The sequence below is a fragment of the Ciconia boyciana genome, chromosome 7, assembly GCF_034638445.1.
Source record: "Ciconia boyciana chromosome 7, ASM3463844v1, whole genome shotgun sequence".
NCBI lineage: Eukaryota > Metazoa > Chordata > Aves > Ciconiiformes > Ciconiidae > Ciconia > Ciconia boyciana.
In genome coordinates, this window is record NC_132940.1 from 47,425,626 (window position 1) to 47,445,446 (window position 19,821).

General features: G+C 40.1%; 1 protein-coding gene across 1 annotated transcript in view; it reads right to left on the reverse strand.

The window, feature by feature from the left end:
• CUL3 (cullin 3) overlaps positions 1 to 16,413 on the reverse strand; it is a 57,473-nt gene extending 41,060 nt beyond the window's left edge. Inside the window, exon 1 of the mRNA XM_072867619.1 lies at positions 15,932 to 16,413. Within this exon, the coding sequence (XP_072723720.1) occupies positions 15,932 to 15,997 (66 nt within the window). The 5' untranslated portion in view covers positions 15,998 to 16,413. The remainder of the gene's footprint in view (positions 1 to 15,931) is intronic.
• Between the last annotated feature and the right edge of the window lie 3,408 nt (positions 16,414 to 19,821).

Genomic DNA, 19,821 nt, shown 5'->3' on the forward strand with positions numbered 1-19,821 from the left:
GTTGTTTATAAGAAGCCGCTAGTTGGACAACTTCCACAAACCGCTGCCCAAATGCTAATGACTCAAAGATGCAACTTGAACACAAACATCTGAACTCAAAGTGTAGCAGAAGTGCATCTTGAGGAAATTAGACTAAAATATCAGTGTACATGAAAGTGCAATCGTTTCACCAAAAAAGAAGTCTGCAAAGGACTCAAAAGGTCCTTTATTCCACAGTACTGCCGCAGTGCAGGATCAGATAAATGCAAGCCCTTTCTTCAATAACGTTTGTGTATCCTATTAAAATCTCCAAGACTGAATAAACAATCACTTTCAGCAAGCTATTGCCATTATCACCTGAAGAGCATGACACCAGCAGGTAAAGCTAGTAACAGTCCTGAATATACTTCTCAGTGTCTCCCTCCTAGAAGCTAACACTACAGACACCACCTCTTCTGAATAACTTTATCAGTGTTCCTTAAGTCAAAAGGGGCAAACAGCTAAACTCCAGTAGTTTTGGTATTAACATACAACTTCATACAAAATATTATCATCTCCCTTCTAGTCATGTAGTTCAAAGGGAAGTGCAACATCCTGTCCCTGGGGAGGAACAACCCCATGCATTAATACATGCTGGGGCCAACTGGCTGGAAAGCAGCTTGGCAGAAAAGAACCCGGGACTCTTGGTGGACATCAAGTTGACAACGAGCCAATGGGCCTTTGAGGCAAAGAAAGTTAATGGTATCCTGGGCTGCATTTGGAGGAGTGTTGCCAGCAGGTCGAGGGCTCTACTCAGCACTGGTGAGACATGTGTGTCCAGCTCTGGGCTCCCCAATACAAGAGAGACATGGACATACTCGAGAGAGTCCAGTAAAGGACCCGGCCACTAAGATAACTGACTGGAGCACCTCTCATATGAGGAAAGGCTGAGAGAGTCAGGTCCATTTAGCTTGGAGAAGCCTCAGGGAGATCAATGTATATAAATACCTAAAGGGAGGGTGGACAGAAGAGGGAGCCAGGCTCTGTTCAGTGGTGCCCAGTGACAGGACCAGTGGCAATGGGCATAAACAAACACAGGAGATTCCCTCTGAACATCAGGAAAACTTTTTTTACTGTGAGGGTGACCAAGCCCTGACACAGGTTGCCCAGAAAGGTTGTGGAGTCTCCATCCTTGGAGATATTCAAAAGCCATCTGGATACAGTCCTGAGCAATCAGCTCTAGGTAACCCTGCTTGAGCAGTGCGGTTGGACAAGATGACTTCCAGAGGTGCTTTCCAACCTCATTCTGTGATTTGGTGATACACATTACAGTTGTACACCAAGGAAGCCAGAGCTCCCTGCATAAGTGTGACCTATTAAAACTGCCAGTACCAGTCTTCCAACTGAAATGCATCGCAGGATAACAAAGGTGAGCAACAAAATGCTTATGGTCACCACTGGAACTAGGCGTTTGCTCCCTAGCTTATACCAACTACAGTCAAAGAACAACACTAAAACTCCCAGATTCACACAGAACATCAAAAGAGATGTACTGCTGGAAATCCAGATTGCTTTGCATAGAAATAAACACTTTCAGGTGTAATTTCCATTCTATACAATTTAGCTTTTACAACACTGTTTCCTTTGAACACAACTTCATTTCATATTCTTGTCAGTTGGTCATTTTGCTCTTAGCACTACAGAACTTGCTCCTCTTATTTATATAACCATGCTTGAAGTGCTGTGAATTGTAAAGAAAGGCAGTTACAGGAGTAAACTGTTAAGAACCTGCTGAATTCTTGATGGTTTACACCAGCTTACTTTTACTGGAAGTAGCTACTTAGTCTTCTTAAACAAGAGGTGGTTAAGAAAGAAGTGAGGAAGAGGTAGTAATGCCCTACAGAATCTCAGTAGGAGTATCCACAGAGGTTTACCAATCAGCAGAAACAGGAGGCACATGAACTAGTGCTCACAAGACTAGTGACTAGACACAGCTTCTCATCCTTCTTGCAGAAAAAGTTTCTAGACAGGTTCTATAAAGTTCTCACAGAGATCTCAGCCCAAACAGGCCATTGTTAATTCTCAGAAGTTTTAACATACTGTAAACACACTTGCAGGACATTTTTACTTTTTAAGTCGCAAACGTTACTACTCAATTTTTCTACAGACTAGCTGCAGAGCGTTTATCATGATTCTACACACTACCAGGTGGAAATGGATCAATTTGGAAATGATTGCTGCAGAGCAATGTTTCTCAAAATTTTCAAAAACCACAACCATCATCTGCCTCATTCCTTTCCATGACATCCTTTAGGTCTAATACCCCAGAGCACTGGAGTGAGAACCGACTGAAATTACAGAATGCAAGTGTTTATGCTCTCTACCTTGAAGGAAGTGAGTGGATACCAACAATTAAAGTTAGTTAGCAGCTCCAGGAGTAAACATTTGCACCTAGTAATTGCAGCCTGTTCTCACTCCCCCATTTCCTATCCCTCAGCAGACAAAGTGAGCAGGGACTGACTGCTGCTATCTAAAACTGCCACCACAGGGGACCTGACCCACAGTCCAAGAGGCCAGGGAGGCTGTGAAAACTAACAGTCTTCACTTCCCTTTCAAGACAGGGCATTCATCAAGATGGTATTAAATAGCCTGTTGCACAATAACTCTGCATCCTTAGCCTGGATCCTTCATTCTGGGTGAAGCTTGGCTGAGGTTATCCAGAAAAGGGCAAGAGCCACACATTTCCTGCCACAGAACCTAATCACTACTTGAATTTTTATAAGCCCTTCCAATATTGTTAATTTAAAAGACAAGAATTTACAATGACAGAGATATACTGTCTAGTGTTTGCTCCAAGAATAACTCCAAAAAATGGCATACTAAGATATGGAACTACATATTCTTCAACTATGGAGCAGATAAAATGTACTCCTATTAATGACAAACGGAGAGCTCAATATTCACACTTCTCTGAATTTTGAAGTCTTCATCATAGCATAGCGATGAGCATATCTGGAAAAGGATACATTGGCTACACCTCATTGCCTAGGAAACATCAGTATGTCAGAAAGTGAGCAACTCCGTAACACACACGCACAAATAAAACCAACTATTTCTGAACCACCAAAAACACCAGGCACAAAATTCCTCAATAGTGTTATCTGAATAGGTTGACTGTTACACACCGAAAAAAAACCATTACTGGAAGCTAAGAGAAGGAGCACGAAGAAAGTAAGGGGCACCCTGACCTACCGCTGTTCTCCTGCATCTGGGCTACTACTCCACTTTGGCCATCTGCTGAAAGAGTCACAGGGAAGTCATAGCAATGTGCTACCAAAACAGGTCCTAATAACTAGGCTTTTGCTCCTAGGTGACCTATAACAACAACTGGAGATGATGATCCAGTATTATCCACATCTCCTAGGAGTGACAGGAAATGCCTACTACACTATTACGCTCCCTCAAGAGGGTGTGTGTGGTGGTGGGGAATCTATGCCTATAGTTTGCTTATGGCATCTGCCAGTTATCATTTACAACATTAAATATTGACACCATTTTTAATATCTCTTTTTTGTTCTTCACTCATCCCTTGACATTCAAGCCTTAACCTTGTTTGGGTGGGCGATCTCTACACTAAACTTCTCCAGATTCCTCCTGCAAGGAATATTAATGGCCTGCACCATGCTCCAGTCCCGGCTCAGAAGATTAGTTGAGTAACCAGTGCTGAGAGTAATCCCATAAAGGCCAAGAGAAAAAATCAACTCCAGTCTGGCCCCAAAAAAGGCTCAAGCCTCTGTAGAATAGGCAGGGCTCCATGACAATACTCAGTCAGCAGCCGAAATGCAGGAATCACAATATCCACCTGTCCCTCCCAGCTCTGTCAGGCTTTATTCAGCAGAAGCAAGCAGAATGCACAATTAAGTCAAAAAAGGGAATCCTCTTTGTCAATTGAAACACCCAAAAACTATAGGATTTTAAGCAAAACCCTTTCCTTCTCCACTTTGCTTAAATGGGTTCTGTAGCAATGGAAAGCTATTCTGCCAGCACGGAGCAGAAGAGGTAAGCAGATTAAAAAGTGATTGTTCTGTAAAAGATGGAGTCATACCTCCTGTGTAGTGATTGACAGATTTGGTCTACCTCCAAGGCATTGTCTCAGAGCACTGCTGGTCTCATCACAAAATAAGTGCTGCTTTGGGGTGGGGGCTTGAAGAGGAAGGGGTTTGGTTGGTAGGTTTTGATAAGCCTTACAGCAAACTAATATCCTCCAAGAACTTCCTTTTCTAGTAAACCTAAAGCCCAAGAAAGAAAGATTTGCTCCTCCTCTCAAAAGGTAATATTTTTCTGCATTACAGGTAGACCTGACAGGAGCTTCACCACACAATAGCAATTTAACACTCTATATGAAAAGTTTAAAACAAGTCTTTAATAGAAAATGTCACACTGCAGCAATAGTTTTGACACGTTTAGGAGATTGAGCAAATTTAAAGAAAAATCAGAGACTCATTTCTCTTTCATATTTTAGGAACTGATTCAGAAGAATGAAACTAATCGAACTACCAAGATACCTCAGTTATTCTAGATTTCAACTTTTATTTAATACAATTTCTTCCTTTTTCCCAAATGCCCCTCCTCAACTTCAGTCTTGCAAATCTGTGGAACATAATATCCTGGAGGAAAGGGCAAAAAATGAGAAAAACAACTCCTCCCAAACACCTGTTTCATCTTAACTGTGACTATGAACTATGTAAATTTGAGCAGCCATCAGTTATTGAATAAACACAAGGCAAAAGATAATCTAAAATTTTGTTTCATCTCTTCAAAAAATGCAAAAACAATGGAGACAATCTGGAGAGGCAGACAACTAAATATAAACTGAAACATAAAGTTACACAGTGCTGATTCTGTGAACATAGACATCTTTCCATTTACAGACCTTCGCACACTTTCCCAACACTAACTCATACTAAGCATTTGTAACTACTAATGAGCAACTGTAAGAATGCATCATATACACAAAGACTAAGGTCAACAGTCTTTCATAAAAGTTTCACAGTATATCCCAACTGTAAAAGACAACATATTTAGTCAGTGGTAAATAGCATAGTATGCAACAGCACCTCTTTCATTCAAAACAAGGTCCATGTGTATTCACCGCCCTCTAATACCATTGTGACTTCCTGATTTCCTAATTCTTTCAATTTTTCTATTTAGAGATGCAGACTCTTACACAACACATTTAAGTCCATGGACAAGACTTATCTAGCTTTTTCCTCTCCTGCAGCTCCATTAAGGGTAGTCCACAAACTATGTTATACTGTCTAAAAATCAACTTATGGGTTCGATTTGCAACTTATGATGCTCAACTTAAAAAAATGCACCTTCAAACAGTCATTCTCATTAATACAGATAAACACAGACCTCTCATTAATACAGATAAAAGCAGAGTATTACTTGTCTGAGTGGGGCAACGAAAAATGAATGATAGCTCACCCGCCTCATTTTTCATTCACTTATTGGTATACATGGATTGACACAGACCAGTCCTTAAGGTTCTGTATAAAAACTACGCCAGTAAGTTAAGTAACAACAAAGGATAATCAAATTCAGTAAATACTGTAGCTAAGATCACTTATACAAAGCTTAACTCTGTCTCTTAGACACTCATCTGTCTTAGTATTTATTTTCTACAAGACCCAAACCCCTTGAAATACACATATGCTTTAGTCAGCAAGGACTGAAGGATGTTGTCCTCCAGCAGGGTTGGATACTGGGGAAAAACAAAGAAAACAGACCAAAACTTCTTTTTAACATAAACTTTCAAAGATGCTACTAATTACACTAGGGACTTTATCCTAGAATCACATGCTTTGCCCAAAGAGGATAGCAGAATAGTATTTAAATAAAAATACAGAAATCCAAGTTTTTAAGTTACCTTTTTTTTCCTCCCAGCACCCACAGACAAATATAAATGCCTTTTCAAATACCGAAAGGCGTTATCTGTAAATGAGTAAGTCTCCCCCTGCCATGGTGCAAACTTCTGCCCACCTGCCATCAGGTTATGAAACTTGTTTTTAAAAAAAGTTGTTATCTTTTAAATACAATTAACTGGTTTTGTTCAAGCTTCTAGAAGAACTGAATTGGTACGAGGCTAAATATAGGAAGTTCTAGTTCAGAAGATAGTTGTCACTGCTATAGAATGGAAGTGCTTATACAGCCAAAATAGTGACATCGCCTGTATTATTAACCCAGGTTCTTTTAAAAACATTCATTGACATTTCTACAGCACTCATTACTACAGTGCCTGAAAACGGAGGAGGATTATAAAACACCTATAATGAAACTACTTATTTCCTAAGAACACTTCAACCTAACAACAGTAAGGAAGAACTATCTATACTTCTGAAACTTCTCTTACTAATTTGGAAACTGTTAGAGCTGAAGTCTAGATCTAAGTTTATACTTCAAAAAGTCTGATCTTTCACGTTTAACTTTGCAAGGTAACAGAAGCATTTTTGACATGAAATAAGTTTTTGGCTTATTTCAAAACTTGTATTGAAAAAAAAAAGTGTATCAGGTCAGGACTGCTTAACTCAAAAAAATTCCATTCTGAATGAAACCGAGGAATAAATACAAAGCTTTGACAAAAAAATCTGCCTACTTCCTCCCTCCTGCCCAAAAGAATAAAAGAGAATTATCAGTATTTTGAAGACTAATGAGAAGTTCAGAGTCCTCTTGACTCTCTTCAGAAGGAACAATCCTAAAACAAGTTTCCTGAAATTAGTTATGGAAAAAAAAATTCTGAAAGGCTTGTGTAACAGCAGGAAATATGTTCCTGAAAGAAATACAATAGCTTTAAGGTTTCTATCCCAAACAAAGTTGGTGTTAAAAGAAAATATTTGAACCTAATTAGAACAGCAGAAATTGAATGAACAAGAGCTGAATTTCAGGGAGTGAATCACCCCTCTCGTCTATCCGCAGGATCCTGGAGGTCTAGAAGGCACGGGGAGAGAGAGGTAGTTCTGCACTTCAAGAGCTCAGCTGTGTGTCCGTAGCTGTCAAACAGGTTCTTGTCAAAGGTGACATGACAGACAGTGGACACAGTGACACAAAATTTTATAAACTACTGAGCGTGCCTTTCTCCATTTACAAACAAGGGCGAGATCCTAAAAATTTCATTCAAGTCATTTAGCATTCCACAGCAATAAAAATCTTAGAACAGCCAAGGACATGCTTTTCAAAATCTGAAGACTATGTGACTATGAGCAAACTACCACAAAGTAAGTTCGACTGCAAATTTCCTCAAAGCAGCTTACTTGGGATAGTTGGCCATGTGCAGGCTCTTACACTGTAGTAGAAGGAAGGTGGCTCATTCCTCTTCCACTGGAATTATTCCAATCTATTAAAGACTTAAGAGCAGAAAGGAAAGTTGTTTATTTACCTATAACCTAACAAGATTTACAAGCAAAGATTAAAAATTGCTGGAACCCTCAAATTTCAATGGGATTTAGGTCCCTGACTCTCTTCATCCCCTTTTAAAACCCAGATGGCGGGACTGCAACATTCCAGGTAACGTGCAGTAGGTTGTCTTAAAACTCCCATAATGGATGACGGGTCACTGTCCACAGAAGCAGCACTATTACACCCCTGGCCTGTTACTAATATCAATCCTAACTCTAAAACAACAGAAACATTTATTTTTTAACCTAAGTCAAAACGGTTTAAAACTTTGATTCAGTATGTGATCATACTTCTATTAGTTTTAAGACCATCACTCTGCAACACTACAAAGTAGAAATAAATAGCATTAATTTAATAAGAGGCAAATTCATAGGGTTTTTTGGCAAATCTTTTATATTGATGCCTTGTATAATATTAACATTATAATGACTTTAAAGCATAACGGAGATGCTTCATGCCTCAATCCCAGTTAAGAACTGGCAGGGGAAAGAGCAATGCCGTGCTGTACATCTGTACGTTCTGCGGAAGGCACCGAGTCTCCTCAGGGGTATCAACTCTCCAAGTGAAAAAATCCATTAGTTCATTAACTTCCCAGCCTCGATGACCTGGATTCAGAAAGCTTCCCTGAACACAAATGGCCCATTCCTTGCCCACTCAACTTCAATGCAAACCCCACAAGAATTATTTCTGTTTTTTTTCAATTAACCTACAAGTAGTTCAATATTTTACAATTGTTCAAAAATCAACACTATTTAAAGAGGAAATCTGTGAAATACACACCAAATTATACAGACTGTAGACACACTTCCTGAAGCCATTTCAAAACAAAGAACACAATGAACGATTTGAGGGGCATGAAGGTCCTTTAGAGGCTTTTGGGGCTTGATCACATCTCCTCCTCCATAATAACAGCATAACAATTTGCAAACTTTTACAGTAAATAAAAGATAAAATTTTATAGCAGACAGAGGCCAACAGAGGATTTTTTTTTTTCCTCAGCTTACTTCAGGGAGGGGAAGGAAGATACACTTAAAAAATCACTTATACATTTACAAATAATCAATACTGCTGCATGCTGACAATAACCTTTCTCTGGGGGATTTTTGCACCATATAGTGAATACACCATGATTGGATGCACAAATCAGCAGTGCCTGGAAGAGCAAGGCTAACACTGAAACAAGTGCAATGGAAAAACAAATCCAGAGCTACACATGGAAATTATATCCATGTGTATAATATAAAAAAATAGGTCCACTCAGACGCTACCAACACTTTAAAAACAATAGTGTGAAAGTAAAAATAAAGTATTTATTTCAATAAAGATTCTTCACATACAAAATGTCAGAAACAGACATGCACAGCCTGTACTCTCATTTCTTGTACTACATGCAGTGTATGTTATGAATTTTTGGTGATATGAAGTAGTCCAATTTTATATCACTCACATGTATAATTTAAATTATTGTCTTCATTTATGTTTATTCTCATTAGTATTAAACCAAAAATTGGCATTTCCACAAATGCACCTCATCCATAAGCATAAACAAATAAAGCAAGTTATCTGCATATATTTTGCATACTATTATACCTTATTTAAACTACAAGCAAGACCATTTCAGCCCTCAAACACTAATTTTATGCACAACTAATTAAAGAATCTAGGCAACTCCACAGCAAGCACCATCCAAATGTAAATGTTTATTACAGTTTTGTCCTCCTTGCTGTACTCGGGTATTAAATGTACTTTATTCCTTCCCTAAAATGCATATGTTAAAAATGTTGATATGGAAGTTGTTTTATTAAGTCATCTAACAGTAGTTCCTTCTGCTGATATACCAGTACTCACTTTCACAGAAGAACCATTAGTGATTTAACAATTCTACTGGCTTTAACTGAACTTCAGAAAAATAACATAATCATATGATAAAAAGTATGCTGGGCTATGCTATGGTTTTCTACTACAGTATTTCCTACTCTTTCTTTCCACAAAAACTGGCTCAGAATGAGAAATGCGAGCTCACTACTTAAGAGTTGTTTTTCCACATGTATAACTACTAGAAACCAAAGATAACACCCAGTGATCATACGCACAAGGTCAAGAACCTATTTTGGACTGTAACAGAATCACTGTGCATTTTATGAATGGACTCAATCGAACCACCTTAAGAAAATCTGTCCCAGTCTATCACAAAATGTTTTCACCACATACAGCGAGATTATCAGACACTGCAGATCAGTCTCATGGTGATGAAAATTTAAAAGCACCTGCACTAAGACTACCTGTCCCACAGATCAAAGCCAAAGACTTCAGAACACATATTTGAAATTCTGAGAAATGTTGCCACTTATGCCATGTACACCTGCCCAGGAGAGATTAAAAAAAGAAACATTTTGAAACATTGTAACTTTTTTTTTTTTTTGGGGGGGGGGGGGGAGGACACAGGGACAGGACTTCTATTTTTACGTTACTTACTATTCTTATAACTCTTCATGTAGAATACCAAAAACTCTTGATCAATTTTATAGCAACTCTCAAAGCCCTTTTACCTACCACTACCAGGAAAAAATAGTAATTCTTGTTTAATAACACACTACTATACAACACAAGAATGAGGGGGTGGAGAAACCTACCAAGCCACTTGAAAAAACTCAGATTGAATTAGCCAGTATAAAAATCTTAACAGAATGCTAGTGGTGTTACTTTATACTCTTGCATGAAAATCAAGCAAATTTCAAATAGGGGCAAGATCCATAAACAGCAGTACGCCTTCCAATACCATGCAGAGGCACTTACTCAAAACTCAGACCAATTGAAAGGATGATTGCTCAGAACTTAAGACCCAACTAACAAGGAAAACCAAGAAAATTTGGAACTGAACCCTGAACATCTACAGAACTCAGGAATTCTAATGAGATTAGGTTAGACCACAACTAAAAGATACTATGTACAGTGTGTTAAAAAAACAAACAAACAAAACCACACCTACAACTAGTCAAAGTCTATGCTGGAATTAGTGTTATAATGTCTTAAAAATTCTAAATGTAGTATTAGGGCATTCAGTCTGCTCATAGCATTTCATTAAAAAAAAAAATCTGTGAAAACTGGAAAGCCTTCATAAGATTAACTGTCCAGTAAACAGCAAGTATTTCTGTATTTTTCTGTAATTTACACCAAAACAACACCTTTTTCCTTTGAATAAGATAAACAGTGTTTCAGGTTTTTGATCTGTTTTATTTCTAGGTTTTAAGCCTACTAAAATTTTAGTTGTGAACATGAATTTATTACTATTGTATACACTATATGGGTTAATAGTCAACATGCTCTTATAAATATGTTTAAGAATATAGAGCAATCAAGATTCACAAAGCCAACCACGTAAAACATTAGTGTTAACTAGATTGTCTTGCAGCAGTGGGTTTACATTATTTTCATCAGAGCTGAAAAAGCCTGGAGTAAACCATCCTCCAATTCTCTCCTCATCCCATCCTCCATGCCTCTCCATGCACCCACCAACACAGCACGCATGCTCTAAGGGTTGTAAGCCAAAGCAGAAATACACATATTGCTTATATAATCTGAACACTTAAAAATTTAACCACAGTTCAACGTGTTTCCCGTGGTCTATCTGCTGTATGATGCTCAAGACACAAAATTCACATCAACTTCTTGAATTGATAGATCTACATATTATAGGTTGAAGCATAAATTTAATAAACCTCATCTCAACTTGCATCATCAATTCCCCAAGATTCAAAACAAACCACAGAAGCAATCAGCACTCCCTGAGAAAAAAAAAAAATGCCTTCTGCCTACACAAAGCCTAAAACAAGCGGCTGTTAGATCTGAGGAGAAAGGAGCAGTGGCAATGAAAATATGAGCCTTAATACTTTCTCATGGAAGAGTTGAAGCCATTTACTTCTAAGATTACAGAACTTTGAGGAAGAAGTAACATCAATTGATAAACAGGGTTGAAAGAAACAAAAGGCTGTCTGCCTTTTTGCACAAGATGAAATGAGAATTTTCTTGGGCACAAGTATTTCAAATAAAATTAATCAGTGAAGCTTATATATATATATATATATATACACACACACGCACATACACACTTGAAAGACTCATTCTATCGCAAGTGCATGTGTAGGATCTCTCTAAATGCTTTCCAGAACATAATGTAACCATATAATACTAATCTACCAGAACAGTTCTGAGAAGTGGCAAAACACTATTTTGTAGCCTTGCGCTAGAGAGGAAAGACAGCTCTGCAGGAAATCAAAATGATTAAAAGCACTCAAAAAAACCCCAACCCCCAACTATAAAGATCAAACCCAATAACCTACATCGGGTCATGCTGGTTTTCAGAAAAATCTGTCCAACCAATTTTATGGTGACAGCTGACATATTGCACTGGGAGAAGGATGAGTTCTTGCAAACAAGTTCATTCAACACACCTTAACATTACTTGTATAAATTTTGAAAATGAATTCCCAAAATGCTTTCCAAATTCTCACATAATATTTCTGTAAGAAATGCGCATTTTTTATTTTGTACAACTTTTCCATCAAAACACATTTAAGGCTACTATTTTCCACTAGCTAAACAGTCACAGCAAAAGCTCAAAAACACTTCCAGGAAACATAATTTATACATGCTAGATCTCTATTATAGACATCACATCTCTCCAAAAGTTTTAAGTGCAAATCTAGCATTCTCTGGCACCACTTTTCACAGATCAACACAGATCATCTCAAAATTAGATTTGCTGCAAGATTTTTTTGAGAGCTTTTAAAGTATTCCTTTAGCCAGCAGTAACAGGCTCACTGACAGTTAAGCAATGAGAGCCAATTTGAAATCCTGAGAGTACTTTTAAACTAAACAAGGGAAAGTAAGAAAACAATCCCCAACACTTCTCCAAAACAGGTGCAATTAATTCATGTTTTGTGGGAGTATCAAACCTGCATTTTTGCATAATGCACATACAGTGTATCCAGCAAAAATACTACTGCACTCCAAGTAATTAAAAAAAACAAACTAGCAACTCACAAACTATATCCAACTTACATCACTGACAATTACTTGACATTTCAGAAATTGTTATTTTTAGTGTCCAACCACAACATATTTGTATTTCTTGCAGTGTGTATGAATTTGAAACAAGAAAGTTTAAAGATTGCTTAAGAAAAAAGAACCTACACTCACTCAAAAGCCCTCTTCCACTATTTCATCTCTCGCTTTAACTCTAACGCTGCTCTGAATGCCATCTGAATAGACCTTATACAAATATAGAACAGCTAAATATTATGAAGGTGTTAAAAGTACCATAAGTGGTTATTAAAAGTGGCACAATAGATGTCTTCTACAGTGGTACATAAGGTTACTTAACTGCACAAGCTTAACCTCATCAGTTTGCTCTACTGAATATACAGTAAACTTTCACTAAAATTTATTTCTATTATTCTTTCTAGATTTAAAAAAATGCCGAAGTCTGAGGTCCCAAAAAAGAATAAATCCTCATCTAGACTACTTCTGATGCAAAGATTATCACTGCCTTTAAGTAAAGCCCAACAAGAGAACACAAGAAACTTCTTTTTAACAAGTTAAGTTTTTAAAAGAAAAGAAATGCATTTTTTCTATTGTGAACAGAAAAATTGGTTAAATGTATGGAAAACTATTGTCTTCAACTACTTTTGCTTACTCTACAACCCACTTCAGCAAAGCAGTACACCTTGTACCCAAAGTCATTGCCCTTGAGGTAAGAAAAAGCACATCAGAGCACAGACCAGGAGCTAGCAAATATTAATGGACACTTGGGATGACAGATAATCTGCCACCAATTACAAGAAATAAAGGAATCTAGAATAAAACTAATTCCAAAACATTAAGATCTCTAGGTACAATATTGGTGGTTTTCAAATGTTTTGGTCAATTTCTACTTAATTCCTAGTAAGGTAGAAAAAGAAAACTTTGGAGTAGTAGTATTTTGCAAATTACTATTTTTCCTTTCCTTTAGCTACTGTAAAATACAACAATAACAGAAATAAAAAACATTATGAAAAACAGAAAATATTAAAGAGACAGAACCTACACAGAGGGAGTTACCATAACACTGCTATGTTCCAGGAACCTTACCTCTCCAATTTGGCTACTTCTAGTTTAATATAATAGTAAATAGCTACCTCCATGCAAGAAGCGAACTAATCTAAAACAGGTAGAGCTGCTGAGGAAAGATGATCAATAAAACGACAAATTGAAGCAGCCTACAAAGTCACCTCTGGAAGCACTCTTAATTCAGAACTGAAGAGCAGAACCACCAAATTTGAGATAAAAGAGTGAAGATCAGTAGCTGAAGTACAAATAGTACACTTTCTAAATATAGACTCTATCCCACACACAAATGCAACCTCATTGACATGAATAATCCCACTGCAGTCACTGGTACTATTTGCAGGACCAAATCTATACAACCACTTAGGCCTCCACAAAATTCATGTTAAGATTTTTACATGAACTACGGTTAATCCTTTCTACAATTACGAAAGAGAAACCCCTCCAAATCTCTCAACCAAGTATATTCTTCTTTTCTATAAACACTTTATCAACAGGATTGTCAACAAAATGTCTTAGAAAAGAAAATCTATTGAAGGCAACACCTGAAAAATTGCAGTCAACAGATGTCACCAAACATTTAAGATCTGTAGGCCTTGATGCCTATTTACTTATTGAATTATTTTAGGGAGAAGATAATTTTTTAAAAAACTTGTAACCTAGACATTCTTTAAGCAACTGAAAAGAAAGACAATGCTAGCAAAAACAGTTTCAGAAGAAAAAAAAATGATGACAATGTTTAACTTTCTGTAAGAGCAGGGCTCTGCACGAGCATTCTTCACCCCCCAAACTAATTTCAGATGCTCATTTACAAAAGTGGTGAAAAAAGTAAAATAAAAACTCAAGTTTATCACATTGTTAAGTCTGCCTTTGTTGGCTGACCCGTATCTACATATTCATGGTTGGAATACATGAATCTGTTTATCAAATTAAAAGAGACTGCTATATTGTTAGTGTAGTTTGTTATAAAACATACATATTGTTTTTGTCATGGTTTATTTTTATACAGGTTTTTCTACTACTTGTTAGTAAAGCCCTGGCCATGTTGCAGTAAGTCTTTTTCTTTATTCCTATAACCCAACACATCCTAACAACACTCACATTCTTGATGAAGGCTGTTTAAAGAAATAAATGCAATTTGGAGATAAAAAAAACCTCTCATCAGCTAAAATTCTTAATTTCATAGCCCATTTTTTTCTTTTGACTTTTACCACTAAGCGCAACTGTCAATGATTAAAATTAGAGGAAAGAGTAAGAGGAAAACAGTATAAATCTGATTGCTATGATTAAGCCAGCTGCTGAGAATATAAAGAATTCTCTAATTTCATCAGCAAGAGTTTTGATGAAGCAAATGTATTGATATATTTCTTGCCAGTGAAATAAGATAAACAGGTATGTCCAGTTTCTCTATAAAGACAAGGCGCATTAGTTCTACACTACTGCCTACTGGGATCAGATGTAGCATCAAAAAGTTAACACTAAACCTTAAAAGCTAGTGACTCAACTAAGTATCTTCTTTTTAACGTGTACACTGATGAACACATACACACTTCCTGGCAATCCTCTGGCAGACTGAAGCTTTTCTATTTCTCTTGTTCCTCAACGCCATTAATAGTACTGTAGTTGTTATTCTGTTGTAAGCTTTAATTGAACCAACTGTCAAAACACAGCAAGCTTTATGGCAGTATAAATTCATAATCTGGCTCATTCCCCTCTGTAACTCAAAGGGATGGCATGCTCATGGCTCTGCTGAACATGCATGAAAGTTACCTATGCCTAGATGTTTATAGCAACATCTGAACAGCTGGCATTATGCCACCTAAATCTTATAATCATACAACTTATAGCCTCTTTTACGGAGTGGAGAGTGAAACAAATTCGCCAAGAGGAAACTCTCCAGAAGACATAAATAAATACCCCCCTCCCCCCTTCCGGGGTTAACGAATTTTGTTGATGTAGGCGTACAGCCTTCGACTCCTTCTTTGAGGCCTTTTCCTTGAAAACAAAGAAACCAGCCCCCCCCCCCCCAATGCCGTACGTGGATTTTCATAATTGATTTGCTTGACTGATGAGGGAGACGATAATCGCGGGGACCAGTTCCTCCACCTCCCACTCGCCGTGCGGCGGGTAGCACTGCTCCCCCGAGATGCAGCTCCCGCACGTTCCCCCCCCCTGCCCGCAACTCGCACGGGGGGTGCCCGAGGCCGCCGGCCGGCTGACAGCTCACCCCACGCCACTCGCACCCGCGGCCCCCTCCGAGGCCGCCTCTGCCCGGGGCCGGCCCGGCTCGCCGCCCCGCGGCCCCGGGCACACGGCGCGGCTGACAGGGCGGCGAGGCCGCGGGGCCTGCGGGCAGGCGGAGGCCGAGGCCTGGCGCGGCCGCTCAGCCCAGCCTAGGCCCGGTACTCACAGGGAAGGCTCGGATCCGCATCTTGGTGTCCTTCCGGCTGCCCGTCCCCTTGCTCAGGTTCGACATCTTCGGGCCCGGCGGCGGCGGCGCCTCCCGTCCAGAGGGGCGCCGGGGGACGCGCGGCGGGACGGCAGACCCCGGGAGCGGGGCCGGGGGCCGGGCGGGGGAGGCCGCTGGCGACCTTCGCGCCGGGCTGCGGCCCCCGGGGCTGCACGGAGGGCGGGAGGGCCGGGCCGAGCCGAGCCGGGCCGAGGGCGGGAGCGGCGGGGGAGGCGGCGGCGAGGGGCGAGGCGACGGAGCAGGCCCCTCGCTCCGGCGGCGGCGCTTCCTTCACCCTCCTCCTCCGCCGCGATGGCGGACAAACATCGCTCAGTGCGCAGGGCCGAGCGCCCCCCCCCTTCCTCTCCCTTCCCTTCCCTTCCCACCGCCCAGCCAGCAGCCAGCGAGAGACAGATCCGGCCGCGGCGGCGGGCGGGGGCGGCGGCGGCGGGAGGGCCGCGGGGCGGAGCGCCGCCTGAGGGGGGTGGGGAGCGCCTCTCCGCCCTCGCGAGGCTTCAGCCGCTCTCGCGAGACGGCCGGTCGGCCCCTCCCCGGCGGGCGGGGCCGGTTGGCTCCGAGCTGTCACCGTCGCGGAGGGCGGAGAGGGGAGGGCGGGGAAGGCGCGCGGGAGAATAGGGCGCCGCTGATTGGCGGAGAGCGACGCCGCGGGGGGCGGGGCGGGACTAAGCCAGGCGGGCGGCACGTTCAGTCAGGGGCGGCGGGGCCGGGGTGGGCGGCGGTGCTGCCCGCAGGGAGCGTTGTGCGGGGCACCGCTGGCTTTATTTGGGTTTTTTTTGGCAGAGTTTCCTGCCCCGTCGATATCCCACTTCTTGGGCTTGTCGCAGATGTTTCATTAGGGTTAAAGTGCAGGTTTTGGCACCCATACGGGGAAGCGTGAGTGGCCCTCGCAGCGTTGAGCGAGGCTTGAGCGCTGCTGCAGCCCCACCGGCCTGTGGAAAACGGGGCATTGCCCTAGCCCTGTCCCCACATGGACAGCACCTACCCCGTGTTTTGGCTACCTGTTAATAACCTTGCTATGCACAGATAAAAAGGAAAGGCAGTTTGTTCCCTTTGCTATTCCTTACCCTTTGAAGTCTTCCGGCTGTCAATTCTGCCCCTCTGAATCATGTCACCGGTAGGCGTATCCCTCCGCGGAGGCTCACAGAATGGCATGATGCAAGGCGTTTTTATTTATTTATGTTTTGTGTTTTCGTCACAATGCATGCCTGAGAAATGAGGGTGCTACCTGAGGCAATGCTTATATGAGCCCACAGTTAAATACAGGTCATACAGGAAAGCGTAGTTGCTGTAAAAAGGAAGAATGTTTTGAAAATGTCAGATTCTCTAAGTTAGTAGCAGCATAGTACCTGTGAAAGTTAGGCTGGTCAGCCAGAAAAAATCTAGGTCCCAGTCGCCAGGGAACTAACTGAAAAGTTAGTGGATGAAATTGAAATCTGTGTCAAAACATGCCTTGCTCAAGATCCCCCAGAGGAAGTCTATGGCATAGCCAGGAAGATCATTTCTTTTAGGTGACTCTTAAACTGGACTCGGAATACCAGGGCATATTGTGATGTATGTTTTGCATCCAGCTCCTCTTAGCTCTATCATTACTGTTTTCCTACAGGTGCCTCTGTGCAGCACGTGCCCTCAGGCCACAGAAGCAACATACCTTCTCTGAGCTAGTTTACCTTCTCTAAGAGTAATTTCACCATTTTTGTCTCTTTGAGTTTGTTACAACCACTTCCCATTGGGACTATGCATGTTCATATACGACACATTTTTTAATCTGATGAGAATTAAGTATATACGCCTGGAGAAGATGTTATATAACAGCAACACAATAAACAATGATTGCAACATGACTATGCAATACAAATCAGTCCTTTTCAAAATTACAGTATAGTCAAAATGCAGATGAAACAAAGATGAGATGAGAAGGGAAAGATTGCCATTTGTTAATGTGACGAATATGGCTTCCACATTGTTTCAATATAATTTCAATCTTATTTCTCCTCCTAAGTACTTCCTTTGCCAAATGAGGACAACCTCTTATGTTAATATGGGGTTTTTTTCCCATTCTGTGACAGCTAAGATTAAGTCATGTGAAAAGGTTTAGTTTTGACTCTTGTAAAAAGTTTGCAAATCTAAAGTAAAAAGTAAATTTGTACTGAAACAGTTTTCATTTTGAAAATGTTACAAGACTACTTTTCAACAAATATAGCGCTGTTTTCAGAACCCAAAACTTTCCCCACAAACTGTTTTTGAGGAAGTGGCATTTCTTCTTTCAAGAAAGAAGAAAAAGAACAACTTTTACTGTATCCATTACTGCAGATTGCTCTGAATTAAATTCTCTAATTACTGCTTTTGTGCTTTCTCTGATACTGGCCTTATGCTTATGGCAGCCCTGGACCACCAGCTTCTTGCCTTCTCTTCATCTAAGTTGCTACTAATGCACATTTTTATCTAAAAGTCCAAAAAGTGCTGACTCACTCTGAGTTGCTGTTCAGTCCAGCACAAAATGCTCAACAAAAAATAAAATTACTCTCCTACCAAGTGATCTCAATTCTCATGTCAAGTAGCTTTATTTTACGCTGTGAGCTTATAGCTACAACACACTAGCATAAGTGCATTGCTAGTTCTAACTTTATTGCTAAAAGCCAAATTTGCAGTCTGAGCCTTCTTTTTGTGCAGATTTATGACCCGGTGGGGATATCTACTATATAGAAAGTCACCCATAGCTCCTCCCTTCATGTCTGAGGTCTGTTCTGTGACTGTCCAAGGTAGAGACAATTACTATTTTTTTTAGTGCAAATTTTCAATTTCCACATATAATATACAAAATGAAGTTTCACTAAAAATTGTAGCCTTTGAGCTTACACAAAGAACTAATTTAGAGGTTCGTTAAGTGCTTATAATGTTAATTCTGGGTGGGTCAAAGCCAGAAGGAAGACAGGAGGGTGGAGAAGGATGGATTAGCATAGGAAGAGTTAGCCGCCCTATTGCTTAACTGGGTCATCTCAGCTGTCTCACATACATATCTTATGTATCTTCTGTTAGTCCGGCAGTGAAATAACGGTTCTTGTGCAGAAGAATGGTTGCCCTTGTTGGAAAGTTCACATCTGTGCATTGTAGCAACCTTAAACACATCTCACACACAACCACAACAACATGCAGAGGTATGAAGGCCCCCAAAATAACTTACACTGTGCAGAGAGGAGCTCAGCGTTATCCAAAGCAGTCATTTACTGTTTTTTTTCTGAGGTCCTATCAGTTCTCTGATTTTAGATATTGATGCTATCACTAAATAATAGTGGAAGTTGCTCAGGTGCCTGCTAATCCATACAGAATATTTCCACCTGAATGACATGTCACCATTTTTCTGTCAGCACAGGAAGGATGACCCTTTTCTTTGACTTGTGTATCTTGAAGGTGGCAACAAATCTTTAAGTATTTAAACACTGCTTTTATAATCTGATTTAGCACTTATCTTAATCATGTGGAGGGTGGCAGAAATTTTAGAAGAATGTGAAGAGTACATGACATTAGAATCAAACTAAATTTATATTTTTATAATCAGGCCTTTAAAAGCAGAACATGGCTCTTGTTTAACTTACAGAAAAATATTCTCTATATACATGTGAGAATATGATTTCTTTATTTCAAATGGTGACTTTTTCCTTGGTGAGGCTTGATTGTGCTCCACCAAAGCCAGGAACCAAGATTTTTTTTTGAAAGTAACCATCACTTCCAAGGAATAATACATATATATTTTCAGGTCTTCCTTACATATTCCTTCACCCCCGCAACCATCAGTGATAGCTGACAATTGAAATACACAAGCATAATGAAAA